The 12,798-nt window shown below is 37.5% G+C and overlaps 1 protein-coding gene across 2 annotated transcripts in view; it reads left to right on the forward strand.

Annotated features, from left to right (window-relative positions):
* The first annotated feature begins 1,842 nt into the window (after window positions 1-1,842).
* The window catches only part of sf3b1 (splicing factor 3b, subunit 1), a 37,554-nt gene continuing 26,598 nt past the window's right edge, over window positions 1,843-12,798 (forward strand). For both annotated transcript variants that reach the window (XM_085772655.1, XM_085772656.1), the window contains exons 1-6: window positions 1,843-1,893; window positions 4,201-4,373; window positions 5,453-5,554; window positions 6,996-7,110; window positions 10,498-10,577; window positions 11,970-12,155. In XM_085772655.1, the coding sequence (XP_085628781.1) occupies window positions 1,866-1,893; window positions 4,201-4,373; window positions 5,453-5,554; window positions 6,996-7,110; window positions 10,498-10,577; window positions 11,970-12,155 (684 nt within the window). In that variant the 5' untranslated portion in view covers window positions 1,843-1,865. The remainder of the gene's footprint in view (window positions 1,894-4,200; window positions 4,374-5,452; window positions 5,555-6,995; window positions 7,111-10,497; window positions 10,578-11,969; window positions 12,156-12,798) is intronic.

The raw sequence follows: 12,798 nt of genomic DNA on the forward strand, positions 1-12,798 counted from the left end.
ACTTCTGCTTTAATATAACACTGTTCAGGTATCACAAATATTAGTTGTTGTTTTTTCATTTTCTTTGTTTTTTTGGTCTTATTATGACTTATAACATGTTGTCGTTAGCCTACACTGCACAACGTAACAGTGATGTGATGTAATAGAACTCTATCCCGCTGACCACTTTGTGTATTTCTCTAGATTGTGCAGTGACCTGACATGCTAGGATAGGATGAATTTTTAGGGCACAAAATAATGTTTGCAATGATGTAAGTTATGTTTGATGGTCACAAAAGGATAAAAAGCTATTCGTTGTGGAAGGGACATGGTAAAGTGAAATTCTTACCCTAGTAAAAAGACTTTTGCTGATATCTTTGGTGGTTTTCCTATTTATAGGAAAGATATTTACACATATCAATGTATAAATTGAATAAATCACACAAAGCAACAACTATAGACTGTATATACATAGGCAAAAAAATAGGACAGGATCACATGTTGTGTTTGTTTCAAACAAGGTGGAATATATTTGTGTATTTGCACAAACAGTTTAGGTTTCTTCAAGTAAGAATATCTTACTAGAAATTAAATATTATCATAATAATAATCACAAAATTAACATAATAATGCAATGTGATGATGACCCTGTGTTTAGTGGTCAGGAAAATAAGATATATCATGGCACAGAACAAATTTCTTATACTTTGTGGGACAATAAAGTTCATCTTGATGCATAATTAGCAGGCAAAGTTTTGTTTTTGTTTCTGTATAATATTATAATCTGTTTCACACCATTTACAGTGTTTTTTCTATTAACCAACAAACCAAAAAATGTGTATTAATGCATAAGTAGGTCAGGATCACATGTGGAGTTCCTATAGTTCAAAGGTCCATAGTTGGATTATTCACAATTTACAATTCACACAGTTACAGTGATTTAAGTTTCTTCAAGTAACAATACTATCTTTACAGTAATTAATAATAATCACTAAATTATTAAATAATGTATTGATGATGTGACTCTGTGTTTAGTGGTCAGGAAAATACAATATATCATTCATAATTAATTAGTAGGCCAGGTCAAAGATACTCTACTATTTCTTACCTGTCACTGGCTCAGTTTAATTTTAGTTTCAGTATAATATTTTTATTCATATTGTTTACATTTTAATCACAATACTTTGATATACAGTTTTGAACGCATGGCATTTTCTTTCAATTGTATTTGAAGAATGTAAATTTTCCACTCTGATATTTATTTATTTTTAAAAATCTCAGGATTATTTTATTTTATTTTATTTATTTTTTTAAACCTTATTAACATTTATGTACAGAACAATTATTATTATTTATATTATTTTATATAGATATTTTTTTATATATATATACATGGTAAGCATAATCTCTTTTTATATTTATATTTTATATATATTTTTATTTTTTTATTTAATTTTTTAATTTAATTTATTTATATATATATATATATATTATGCTTACCATGTATATATAAAAAAATAAAATATCTATTATGTATATTAAAAAAACAAAAAAAAAACATTGAAGTAAAGAAGATCATATTATCCAAAATAAAATTGTTTGGTGTTTCAAGTCCTTTGGTGTCGGTGCCATACTGAAAAAGCTCTTTCAAAAAAACTGCAAAGTTTGGTTTTCCGTCAGTCCATTTTCTTTTGTGAATGTGAAATTTTCCTAAAAATAAAACAAGTTGTACAAAAAAATTAAATCATTATCCAATTCTCAGGATAGTTTTACCTTTTACAACTAATGTTTATTGAAGATGTTGTAAACTGATCTGGGAGCAGCGGGAGAAGACGGAAGTCTAGATAACGCACTTCCGGTTCCAGACTCAGACAACCACCACCAAAATGGCGAAGATCGCCAAGACGCACGAAGGTAAATTAATTGCAAAATAAATATTTAAAAGCCTAAATTTCCAGATCTTTTTTTGCCTGTTTATATTGAGTTAGTTGTTGCGGTTCATGTTGCAGTGACTGAAGCTCTGAGTGTTTTAGTATTTAGTTGTTTTTTAGCAGCGCGGCCTTGTGACGACGCAACGCGGACGTTGAGATAATGGCGCTGGTTGTTAGCATGTTAGCTTCGGCTAGCCTACGACGCCGTGCAGGATTTAACGATTTACCGCTTTAAAAACGTGTAGTTAGCGAACATGTAACTTCAAAATCACACAGTCCCCTTCCTTAACAGTATAAATCAATATATGTTTAGTCGTTGGTGGTTATTTAATGCCGTTTTTGCTGTGTTATTGTGTTGCTTTCTGCTGTAACGTTAACTAACCCAGTTCACAACACGCTAACGCTACTCAACCACACGGAGCTAAAGTTAGAAGAAGCTGCAGCTCTTAGGTTTCAACCAGCCTGGTGGTGTGAATTAAAGATACCTGTGATTCTCTAGTCTGGTTTAATGTGTTTAACACTTGGTAAGTTAAGCCTGAGGAGCAGTGTTGTGTGGTTTAGACCCGGTCTGATGATGATGGGATGTGGTCTGATTGAACATAAACAGCCGCACCGCCATTTTCTGCGTATGTAGCCCGATGTATTAAACACAAGTACAGCGTTTCAGCCAAAATGAATGAATTAAGTTGAGTTAAAATGTGTTCCCTTTTGAGATATTCAACCACAATGAGTTGTAGATCAATTGTAGTAGCATGTGTTGACAACTATGATGCTTTTGTGATGATTTATACTGATTAACATTGAGACATGTGAAGTGGCTGCGACTGGGGAAGGTCGTGTTTACAATAATGTAATCATGAGTCATGAAATCACCACATAACAACACGCAAGAGCTCCAGTCTGCATCAAAATGGAGGCGTTTTGCCCCTAAAATTTGAGACGGTGCAAGTAAATTGTTCATCTACTTGCGCATGTGCAACCACAACCAGTCTATTTTTCTAACCTTGGAGAAGCGTGTAGGCCAATGTGTGTGAGGATCATGAATGAAAAGGTGAATAGTGAAAGAAATGTGAACATATTGTATATTTTCTGGGGCTATTTTGCCTTTTAATTTCACAGTATAGTAGTTGAAAGAGAAAGAGAGAGGGGGAATGATGCAGGGCCGGCTGCAGCAAGGGCTGTGACCTCAACCCACTGAGCCACACATGCTCCTAAATGTTTAATTAAGGGGCGACTGTGCCTTCAGTGTGAGAAAAGTTACTCTGGAGCCCTGTATCTGATTGTTTTAAAATGCTTGTTCAGATTGTGTCCCCATGCATCACAGCGATGTGAAGCTGGAGCCTCGGTATCAGTGGACACAGCTGAGAGTTAACTATGAGCTGGTGGTGATGTCCTCTCCTTGATCCTATCAGGTGGAAATAGTTGGAAAACTTGAGTTTTTCCTCCCTGAAATGTTTCCCAGTATTTATAAAAATACTTCTTGTTGTGGTTCATTTTCTCCTCTTCTCTAAACTGTCCAGTCGCTGCTTCCTTGTTCGCCATAATCTTGTTGACATCTCCTGGTGCTGTGTGGAAGGCACAGTGAAAAGATTTTATGACTAAAGCTCGACACAAATATAAAATTATTGGTCCAGGAAAAAAAAAAAACATTATGTATAATTTAAATAATATAACACCTTTATATCAATACCTTTATATCACCTTTATATCAATACAATCAGTTCAGTTAAACACAATCATGATTCATATACATATGCCACCAGACAGGCAACACAAGGCCGGTTCACCAACTTTTTGAAGCACACAATAGAATACAGATCAATTAAAGCATGGAACTACTCCTTTACCACAGCCAATAACTAAACTCACACACAAACTAACATTCAAAAAGCATATAAAGCAATATCTTGGAATTTCATATCTGTAAAATAACATATGCAAGGGTTTTATTTAGGGTAATAGGGTCTCTTGTTGTCATTTTCATTTGTTTTACCCTCTTATTTTATTCATTTTATTTTATAACTGCTGTACATCGGAGTTATCTTACACATGTTCTTTGATGTGGATGACAATCTGATTGTACAGATTGTTGACTTGTCTTTTTCATGTTGTGATTGCAGATTTATGTTTAAATGTAGCTACTGGTTTTAACTGAGGACCCCAGGAAGACTAGCGCCGTTCTAGAGCGCAGCTAATGGGGATAAATAAATCAGGCGATTACATTTTTCAAATATTATAATTTGTCACTTTTTGATGATTTTTTTTCCCTCGTGTCCGTTTCCCCTTGCAGACATCGAGGCCCAGATCCTGGAGATCCAGGGGATGAAGGCCACCCTGCTGGAGGAGGGGGAGCAGGGGGTCGGCCTCGTCTCCACCGGGTTCTTCGACCAGGAGATCTACGGAGGCAACGACAGTCGCTTCGCCGGATACGTCACGTCCATCGCTGCCAACGAGCAGGAGGATGTAAGTGTGTTTTCTAGATCCAGATCTCTCTCAGGAAGCTGCAGGAGGTTTGTTATTCTGGCGCCGACCGCTGCAGCTGGAAGTGCTGCAGGCCTCACCTCTTATGCTGTTAATTATAGATGATAGATAGAAGGCACAGCTTTGTGCAGCATTTAAAGGGATAGATAGTTCACCCAAAATTGAAATTGCACTCATTATCTCCTCCCCCTCATGTGGACTAAGGGCTGGGAGAAGTTTCAGAGTCCTCCGTGGCTTCTCTGAGTTACAGGGGGTCTCGGCGTAGCAGTGCATGTCCATATAACAGTTGAAAATGGATACCAACTGTCTCCGTAACAAAAAGACACACCAAAAAAACATCCAAATACCTCCATGCTGCTCGTATGTAATGTCCGTCTTGTATTGAAGCCTCGAAATGCGAAATTGTCCCGAAAAAAATTAAATAAGTCTATATTTCAAGCTTGTTTTGTAAATTTGGACGAACTGGGACGAGGACAGACCCTGGTTTGTCCAAATTTGACGAACCGGGAAGAGGAGCTTCCACTACAAAACAAGCTTGAAATAGAGACTTATTTAATTTTTTTCGGGACAGTTTCGCATTTTGGGGCTTCAATACAAGAGGGACATTACATACAAGCAGCATGGAGGTATTTGGATGTTTTTTGGTGTGTCTTTTTGTTACGAAGACAGTTTGTATCCATTTTCAACTGTTATATGGACATGCACTGCTACGCCGAGACCCCCTGTAACTCAGAGAAGCCACGGAGGACTCTGAAACTTCTCCCAGCCCTTAGTCCACATGAGGGGGAGGAGATAATGAGGGAAATTTCAATTTTGGGTGAACTATCTATCCCTTTAATGCTTCAATTCACCAGTTTCCAAGTCAAATCTTCTGTGGTTTCCTGTGAGTTACGGCTCAGAGTCCAGATGAAGTTGTGTCGGTTGTGTTGTTGCAGTCCCACGGTTGTTTTGTTGCCGGAGCTCGACTGCTCCTCTCTGCCTCTCTGTGTCTGAGCTGGGAGAGTCTTGCCTTCCACGGTGAGATTTGACCAGACTCTCGTTTCTCTTCCTCTTCTCCTCAGGACGATGAAGACGACACATCAACGAGCTTGTTGGGACAGAAGAAGCCCGGCTACCACGCGCCAGTAGCAATACTCAACGCCATTCCTCAGTCAGATGAACAGGTGTGTGTGTGTGTGCAAAGAAATAACAAATCCCCCCAAAAAATCAGCATTGTTGCTAATCATTGACACTTCCCAGACTGTAACTACAACGATTCTACTTTGCATTCCATATATTAAAAATACTGGCACCTAAAATGTTAAAATTAGCACTTAAAGCCTTCAAATTGGCATCTATGAATGAAAGAACTAGATAGTTTATTTTGGTCACAAATCACCAACGTCAAAGTCAACCATTTTGCACATAGCATACATAAATTGAATCATACAGTGACCGAAAAGGGAATAGTCTTATATTTGCTTATCCTGTACACTCCATGAGATTAGATTAGATTGGTAGTTATGATCAGGACTGAAGTGAAATAAAAGATTTATCATATTAACGTATGATATTTTTTCACCAGTTCTGTATATTTACACAAAACATTCAGGCGCTGAATCTAGTGTGCAGACTCTATTTCACTATTTTTGATTCATTCATTCAGTCCAGCACCTAGTTTTAATGTTGAGGATGTGCATGCTTCGCGATTCTCTAATATTGGCACCTAAAATGTTAAAATGAGCACCTAAAGCATTCAAATTGACATCTAAAGGGTTAAATACTTGAAAATAATTGAATACTTGGTAGTTATGATCCGGACTGAAGTGGAATGAAAGATTTATGACAAAGATGTGGAAAAAAATATTAATATGATATAATAAAAATGTCTCTTTTCTTAATTGAAGGAGGTAGGAAAATTGTGTAGTATAGGATTTGTGTTTGGACCAAATATAAATAGGAACACCACATCCGGTGTGAAATCGGAGGAGAACGTGCATTAGAACAGTTGTTCTTGAACTTTTTTACATCAAGGACCCTAAATTGACACAAATTAGACCACAGACCCCCATTGGGCAAAATTTTGAAGCAAACACCAGAACTACACAAATGTTTGTTCTGAGACTGAAGAACGTTACATTTTTTTGTCAATGTACATTCAAATTAGGGCCAATGGTGTGAATTTTTTTGAAGTATTATAGAGAAATATCTGGGAAAAACTGATACAAGAAAAAAGTAGTAAAAAATTTCAAAAACAGAAAAATTCTAGAAAAAAGTGGTAACATTTAAAAAAAAAAAAAAGTAAAACATTTTCCAGAAAAAGGTGGTAAGATAAATACTTTTTTTTTTTAAAGTGGTAAATATTTCTCAAAAAAGAAAAAATCTAGAAAATAGTGGTAAAATTTATTTTAAAAAAGTAAAACAAAAATCCAGGAAAAGGTGGTTAAATTAATTTTTAAAAAGTGGTCAAAGTTTCTCAAAAAACTTGTAAAATTCTAGAAAAAGTGGTAAAATATTAAGAAAAGGTTTTCAAGAAAAAGTCCCCGGACCCAAGTTGCATTAGAAAGTGTATTACGGTTTAACTCAGACCCACTCACTCTCGTCTCCTCCGTGTCTGTCCTGCAGTACGACCCGTTTGCGGAGCATCGCCCACAGAAGATCGCGGAGCGGGAGGACGAGTACAAAGCGCGGCGCAGACAGATGATCATCTCGCCGGAGCGTCTCGACCCGTTTGCAGACGGTAAATTTCCCCATGTTTTGTTCTCATTACATCTTCCCCATTTCCTCCCCCTTTCCTTTTTTTCATGGTTCACTTTTTCGTGACCCCCTCATGACTGCCAATGGTTTTGACACCCGTAGTTGTGCTGTTCAACCCTTCGACCACAATGCAATAGCTTGCCTCCCAGACTCTCAGCCTTCCCTGTGGTCAATCCTGTGTGGTCAAACTCAACTCTCTCTGTGTCACTCTACCTTTTTGTTTTGTTTTTTCTCTTCCCAATAAACGATCATCTACATTCACACCGACTTCCAACTTTGCAGCAAATGACAGTGATGGCTCATAGTAGTTTGTCTTGATTTGTCAAATAGTATTTACTGTCATAATCTCAATAATGTGCAAAATAAAAAGTTTCCCCCGGGTGTGTGCCTTTTAAAAGATTTATATAAAAAGAAAAACCAAACCCACTGTGGGGTTACCATGCTTTTCAGTGGGACAGGTGGTTAGGTGTTGAATGTTCAACAGAAGGAAAGTCACCTAACACACATGGGTCGCAGATGTTTTGTGTGTGAGTCGAAGGGTTAACAATCCCATGTTAGGAAGAGGCAGGAGCAGCTCTGGTGGAACTGACTCTCTGATCCCAGAGCAGGAGAACACACAGACAGGCCGGATTATTAGTATTATTACAGTTTATATAAATATTAAAGGGATACGCCAACATTTTTTTTGTGTGTGTCTTGCCTCACTCCCGAGTCCATGACCAGCAGATAGACACCATCCTTTCTACTGTGCGTGCAGTAACAAGGGAGATAGAGCCGTATCGCCGCTAATTAGCTTAGCTCAAACACTGGAAGTGTATGGGTAGTGTTAGCCTGCCTCCTACCTAAAGTCGCTAATTAGCTTAGCTCAAACGCTGGAAGTGTATGGGTAGTGTTAGCCTGCCTCCTACCTAAAGTCGCTAATTAGCTTAGCTCAAACGCTGGAAGTGTATGGGTAGTGTTAGCCTGCCTCCACCTAAAGTCGCTAATTAGCTTAGCTCAAACACTGGAAGTGTATGGGTAGTGTTAGCCTGCCTCCTACCTAAAGTCGCTAATTAGCTTAGCTCAAACGCTGGAAGTGTATGGGTAGTGTTAGCCTGCCTCCTACCTAAAGTCGCTAATTAGCTTAGCTCAAACGCTGGAAGTGTATGGGTAGTGTTAGCCTGCCTCCACCTAAAGTCGCTAATTAGCTTAGCTCAAACGCTGGAAGTGTATGGGTAGTGTTAGCCTGCCTCCACCTAAAGTCATCAGAGAAACTCTTCAGCAACTCTAAACGGAAACCGGCGGGCCGATCTTCGTCTCAGAGCTGACAAAACTCTCCGGTAAGGCATCTTGAGCGGTCAAATGCCGCTAACGGGACGAGATCGGTCAAAACGGAGGGTTCAAGCAAAGACGCTTTATTTTGGTTCAAGCTAGCTACATCGAGGGTAGGTTAGCTTCCTGTTTCAAAGTAAAAGCACAAATTCTATCCTCATGGTTTTCTGTATGTAAAGGGCAACGGGTGTTTTATTTTGTGAAAGTAACCAGAAGTGCGTTGGTCACAACGGCTAGCTTGAGTAGCGCCGAATTCGTCCCAACAAAATAGTAAACAGCTGGTATTTAGACAAATTAACGACACACTGCTGATGTAAACGGCTACTTTCTCACCTAAACATGTTTGAAATGTGGATAAAGTGATAGATTTACAGAGTTTAGAGCTAAAATGAAATCAGCTTCTGACTCGGGTAGGAGGCAGGCTAACACTACCCATACACTTCCAGTGTTTGAGCTAAGCTAATTACGGCGATACGGCTCTATCTCCCTCATTACTGCACGCACAGTCGAAAGGATGGTGTCTATCTGCTGGTCATGGACTCGGGAGTGAGGCAAGACATGAAAACAAAAATGTTGGTGTATCCCTTTAAATATGAATGAACTCTCCCAGTTCCTCTTGTGTCTGGGTTAGTGATGGACAATAAAGTAACTGCTCAGCTTGTAGAGTTTCTGTAGTTTATCCTGAATGATCCTGCTCTTAGTTAACGCTGCAGGAATGTTTTAGTTTAAACACATTAAATGATCATTATAGGATAGTTTTTAGTTTTATTCATTTAGCTGCAGCTCCACCTGCCCTGACCAGCTGCTGAGCTGGAGGGGCCGACCATGAGTCCGCCTTTATCTGAAGAAGCCTGCATGTAGAGACGAGCTCTTTGTACAAAAAAAAAAGTTGTTGTGTAATAAATAATATATTTTTATTTTACAACTCTCTCTGTAAAATAGAAATATGTTACCAAAGAAAAAATTGTGTTACCACGATACCACAGGCCCATACTAACTGTCCTTAATTTCTCTCCTACAGCAGTACTGCTTTGCCAGTCCTGTACTGCACTCTGTTAAGGGTGCAGCAACTCATCCTGTGTAGGTTATGGGGGAAAGAAAGAAAGAAAGAAAGAAAGAAACACAGAGAATCACTGTCACTTTTTTTCTATTTGGCCTTTAAAAGAAAAAAAAAGAAAAGAAACCAGCATATAAAAGCTGAAAGCCGAACATTAGACTCCAGATTGGACCTTTTGTCCTGAGAGGGAAACAGTGAGCAGTGCTGTTGAGACTCATCATCATCTCTTTTTTAATTTTTTAAATATTTTTTTAAATATTTAAATGTGCTAATGTGAATCCTAGATGATATAAAAACCCCAGAGTCTCTTGACTTGACTTCATCTCTGAGCTGCTACTGTAAATAAATACACTGGGAATCTGGCTGATGATGATGATGATGATGATGATGATGCCCCAAGAAGATGCTTTTATTTTTTCTTTTTTACATTTTTTTTTTGAGTGCCGTTAAATCAATGACACCCAGGTGGTATACTGTTGTGTGTGAGTTCAAACCCTTTTCCAAAGTGTTACTAATGGTAAAGAGAAATTTTCTAGGCTTCTTTTCTGCCGGTTGAAGTCTGACTGCAGAAGGACCCTTGGCACTGAAAGTGTACGTATTCTGAAGAGCGCAGCCCAGGACCCTGCATCAGTGATGGCTATAACTTCTTAATCCACTTAAAGAAAAGCACCACAACCACAGCTCTGCTCTCTATGTATCTGCTTGTTTTTCCACTAGATTGATGCATTGACTGTATGTAAGAAAGACCATGTATATTTGTATGTAATTCAGTATGACTTTTGTTTGTGAATCAGCTAAGCAGGAACTTAAAAGTTAATCTGTTGGTAACGAACGAGTCAGGGATAGCTGGCTGTGTATAAGAGTGTGCGTGTGTGTGTGTATACAGTACATATATATATATATGTGTGTGTGTGTGTGTGCTGGCTGTGTTTGTAGTCACCGGGGTGCAGGAGTGTGTGACTGATGAGTGTCCTTTGTTCTTGTTCGTGCTCTTTCGCGCAGGGGGCAAAACGCCGGACCCCAAGCTGCAGGTCAGGTCGTACGTGGACGTCATGTTGGAGCAGAACCTGTCCAAAGAGGAGGTGAGCACACATGTTCATTCACATATCAATTCACCACCAATTCCCTCATCCATTCATCTGTAAATTACAACTGAAATGCACAGTAAATAACACATCCACTGCAAAAACTCTACATCTTTCCAAGAATATTTGTCTTATTTCTTGTCAAAATGTCTCATTTCTGGTCAAAACTAATCTCTTTCCACTTTAAACAAGACTCATCACCTAAAAATGAACTTGTTTTTAGATCATTTTCACTTGTTTCAAACTAATTTTCACTTGAAATAAGTAGAAAAATCTGATAGTGGAGCAAGTTTTTCTTTCTTATTACAAGCACAAAAAAAACTTGCTTTCACTGGCAGATTTTTCTACTTATTTCAAGTGAAAATTAGTTTGAAACAAGTGAAAATGATCTAAAAACAAGTTCATTTTTAGGTGATGAAAGTGAAAAGAGATTAGTTTTGACAAGAAATTAGACATTTTTACAAGAAATAAGACAAATATTCTTGGAAAGATTTAGAGTTTTTGCAGTGTATTTGTCTTATTTCTTGTCAAAATGTCTCATTTCTGGTCAAAACTAATCTCTTTCCACTTTAAACAAGACTCATCACCTAAAAATTAACTTGTTTTTAGATCATTTTCACTTGTTTCAAACTAATTTTCACTTGAAATAAGTAGAAAAATCTGATAGTGGAGCAAGTTTTTCTTTCTTATTACAAGCACAAAAAACTTGCTTTCACTGGCAGATTTTTCTACTTATTTCAAGTGAAAATTAGTTTGAAACAAGTGAAAATGATCTAAAAACAAGTAAATATTTCGGTGATGAGTCTTATTTAAAGTGGAAAGAGATTAGTTTTGACTAGAAATGAGACATTTTGACAAGAAATAAGACAAATATTCTTGGAAAGATTTTGAGTTTTTGCAGTGTATTTGTCTTATTTCTTGTCAAAATGTCTCATTTCTAGTCAAAACTAAACTCTTTCCACTTTAAATAAGACTCATCACCTAAAAATGAACTTGTTTTTAGATCATTTTCACTTGTTTCAAACTAATTTTCACTTGAAATAAGTAGAAAAATCTGCCAGTGAAAGCAAGTTTTTTGTGCTTGTAATAAGAAAGAAAAACTTGCTCCACTGTCAGATTTTCCTACTTATTTAAAGTGGAAATCTGCTTGAAAGAAGTAAAAAGTGTCTAAAAACAAGCTGCTTTTTAATGTGATGAGTCTTATTTTAAGTAGAATGAGATTTGTTTTGACTAGAAATATATAAATATTCCCAATCTTCTTCCCTTAAAACTCGATTTCCTTCCCTTTCCGATTTCTGTATTTCATGCAATGGCTAACCATGAGTTGTATTATGATGATGATGATGATGATGAAGCTGTGACTGATCCAGATGTTTGTTCCTCCTCCAGAGAGAGATCCGTCAGCAGCTGGCAGAGAAGGCCAAGTCGGGGGACCTGAAGGCTGTCAACGGGTCCGCAGCCTCCCAGGCCGCCGCTAAACGCAAGCGCCGCTGGGACCAGACAGCCGACCAAACGCCCAATAACGCCACGCCCAAAAAGATGTCCAGCTGGGACCAGGCTGACAACTCCGCTGAGGTGAGTCAGGTCGAGTTCACCACTGGGAACGGTCTCTGGTTCATTAACAAGTCAAGATTTTAGACTCTTTATTTCAATTAATCAATCAAATCTTATCTGTAGAGCACTTTTCATGAAAAAATAAAAACATAGAGGACATTTACATGCACATTTGCATAATCATGCATCACACCCAAAAATTAAAACACTGAGGGAACTCTGTCTTACACTCGACAATTTGTACTTTGCAGTGGGGAAAACACTAGAGTGGATAAAAATTAAGATTAAGGAATATAAATAGATACAATACAAAAAAGAACAATTAAAACAATAAATAGTGCTATAAATCTTAAAATAATAAAATTCAGTTAAATGCCAGACTGAAAAGGGAGGTCTTAATTTTGCTTATATAGTCATTAGAGTTACAGTTACAACAAGACTGAGCTGTCCCTCAAATAGCACTTAGATTAAGATTAAACAATATAAATAGCAAGATAGGTAGATAAATGGGTAATTTAATTATCCCAGGGGTCCCTTGGTCCTTCTTTTTTGATTTGCGGATCATTTTGGCTGTGTTACAGCTAAAGGTATAGATTTCTGCAAGAAAGTTTCTTTTTTGACAAATCTTTTGAAATTTAATGTCAGTTACTTTTCAGTTCAGTTA

The sequence above is a fragment of the Trachurus japonicus genome, unplaced genomic scaffold, assembly GCF_045865225.1.
Source record: "Trachurus japonicus isolate A0001 unplaced genomic scaffold, Traja_1.0 AP030749.1".
Lineage (NCBI taxonomy): Eukaryota > Metazoa > Chordata > Actinopteri > Carangiformes > Carangidae > Trachurus > Trachurus japonicus.